This window comes from Malurus melanocephalus, unplaced genomic scaffold (assembly GCF_030028575.1).
Source record: "Malurus melanocephalus ecotype Western Australia unplaced genomic scaffold, MMel_1.1 scaffold_1192, whole genome shotgun sequence".
NCBI classification, from domain to species: Eukaryota; Metazoa; Chordata; class Aves; order Passeriformes; family Maluridae; genus Malurus; species Malurus melanocephalus.
In genome coordinates, this window is record NW_026624424.1 from 13,779 (window position 1) to 16,588 (window position 2,810).

General features: G+C 52.5%; 1 protein-coding gene across 1 annotated transcript in view; it reads right to left on the reverse strand.

Annotated features, from left to right (window-relative positions):
- Positions 1 to 2,183: 2,183 nt before the first annotated feature.
- Positions 2,184 to 2,810, reverse strand: part of LOC130586523 (sodium/potassium-transporting ATPase subunit beta-1-interacting protein 1-like) — a 33,703-nt gene continuing 33,076 nt past the window's right edge. The window contains exon 6 of the mRNA XM_057387338.1: positions 2,184 to 2,438. Coding sequence (XP_057243321.1) covers positions 2,184 to 2,438 — 255 coding nt within the window. The remainder of the gene's footprint in view (positions 2,439 to 2,810) is intronic.

Here is a 2,810-nt window from a genome sequence, read left to right on the forward strand (position 1 = left end):
GCTCGGAAGCCAAATGGCCTCGGTGGGGTTTGGAGGCGGCAAATCCACGCTTGGAAGGGCTGATCTGGGCTGGCCCTGCTCCTCCTGTGAGGCTGGGGAGGGGGGAGGGCAGGGAGCAGCACCCGCGGAGGTGACCCCAGGTGACACCAGGCTTTGGGGTGGTGGTGGCCCTGCCTTGGAGTGCCCTTGCAGACCAGGATTTGCAGTTTTCACAGTCAGCAGGAGCCACAGTGGATTGCAGAGACCTCAGAGCGCAGCTTGGAGTCAAGCCCATGGTGAATTTGCCTGGTTTTGCCCGTTCTTGCACCAATCCTGGCTGTAACTGCAGGGATTCACCCTGAATCACACCCAGACCTCGTGCTCAGGGTGTCAAAGGGCTGAGAACCCCTGGAGCCGCTCATCCTGAGGCCTTTCCGTCCGTTCTGAGGCCTTTCCCCACACGGGAGGCGATGCTTCCCCACCCCCTTCACACAGAACCCCCTCCCTGCTGAGCAGCAGGGCCAGGGCAGAGCCCAGAGGGGTCAGTGGGGTCTGCAGGGYGAGTCTGGGAATYTGGARATCCCAGAGGTGCAGCCAAACAAAYCTYCCAGARCCAGGGAATGCCATGGCAAAGRGCAGGGAATGGTGCAGGGACAGAGTGGGGTCTGTCCTGCCCGTCCCTGCCAGCTGCCACCATCCCAGCAGAGTCCCCTGCCCTGTCCCCTGTGCCACTGGCACCGGCGCGCTCCTGGCAGGAATCCTGGCACCAATCCCTGCCACACTCCACCCTCGCTGCCCACACCCTGCTCCAGCTCCAGCACCCCCGGGCTCCCTCCAGCCCATGCTCAGCCCCTTGCCGAGGGTCTGGAGATGAAACCCGGCTGAGCTGGGGCTGCATCTGCGGCAGGAGCAGGGAGGAGGTGCCGTGCTCCAGAGAGGGATCCTCATCCTGTGGAGAGAAGGGCCAGAGGTCCATAGCTGTATATGTTCATTAAATAGATTAGATAGATAACATATAGATATAGGTATAGATATAGATATAGATATAGGTATAGATATAGATACAGATATAGATATAGACATAGGTATAGATATAGATATAGATATCTATATACATATAGATATCTATATCTATATAGATATAGGTATCAATATAGTTATAGGTATAGATATACATATAGACATGGACATAGATACTGATATAGATGATATAGATATAGATATAGATATAGATATAGATATAGATATAGATATAGATATAGATATAGATATAGATATAGATATAGATATAGGTAGATACAGATATAGGTATAGGTATAGGTATATAGATATAAATATAGATGATATGGATATAGATATACATATACATATAGGTATATGTATAGGTAGATATAGATATATAGGTATAGGCATAGATATATAGATATATAGATATATAGATATATAGATATATAGATATATAGATATATAGATATATAGATATAGATGATATAGATATAGACATGGATATAGACAGACATAGATATAGGTATAGATGATACAGGTATAGATACAGGTATAGATATAGATATAGGTATAGATATAGAGATATGTAGATATGTAGATTTGTAGATATGTAGATATAGATATATAGATATGGATATAGAGATAGATATGGATATAGATCATATATAGATATAGAAATAGCTATAGAAATAAAGGTATAGATATAGAAATCCGGAGTGAACATTTGTGCAGGTGCCTGTGGCAGCACTGTGGGCAGCAGAGAAAGTCCCAGAGCTGTCACCAAGGCAGGTGGCACATCCATCCCGTGTCCCTCAGGGTGAGCACCCGTCTATGTGCCACCATCCAGCGGGGACCAGAGGGGACGGGAGCACTGAAAAGAGCTTTCCTGCAGGGATGAAGGGTTGGGAATTTCAGGGGTTCCCGCCCATGGAGCAGCCAGGCAATGTGGCTGAAGGAGGGCAGTCTTTGGGGTGTCACCCCTGCCGCCTGGCAGGGACCCCTGGAGAGCCATCCCTCCTCGCTCAGGAGTCAAAGGGGGAAAACCAGAACCCTCAATGTGTCCCTGAATCGATTCACCACCACCAGAAGCACAGGTGAACACACCATTGCTCCATCCCCCGCTGCATCCCGCGGGGCTCAGCACACCTTGAGCAGCCCAGCTGGGTCCGCGCGTCTCCCCGAGCCCCTGAAAAGCGTCTCTATGTCTTTGTCGGAGGTCGTGAAAGCGGCTTTTTTACTCCGCACCATCTGCGGCTCGCCGGGCTCGGGCGGCTGTGGGAGGTTAAATTAATCCTTTGTTGCTCCTCCGCCGTTTCTTCGCCGGGGTTGCGAGGGAAGAAAATCAGCTCGTTTTTCTCCCTGCCCTTCCTGGCTACGGCCGCGCCGGCGATTCCGAACGACAGCGGCTCGGACTCGGTGATGAAGGCTCGGCGCCGGCGGGGAGGCGACACGGGCTGAGGGGAGGGGACAGGGGGTCCAGGGAGGGGACAGGGGCGGTGGGGAGGGGACAGGTTCGCTCCTCCTTCCCGGCTAGAGAGGAGCAGCGTGGCGGGATGGACGTTCCAGCTGTGTCCGGGGGATGCTCCAGCAGAGGGTCCAGGGGATGCTCCAGCTGGGTATCTGTGGGATGGTACAGCAGGAGGATGCCCAGGGATGCTGGAGCGCTGTGAAAAGGCCCCACCTGCAGAGCAGCCTCCAGCCCCGGAGCCTCCAAAATCGAGGATTTGGAGCTGCTGGGGAGAGTCCAGAGGAACCCATGGAGCTGATTCAGGGCTGGAGCCGGGCTGGGAGAGCTGGGGCTCACCTGAAGAGGAGAAGGCTCCAGG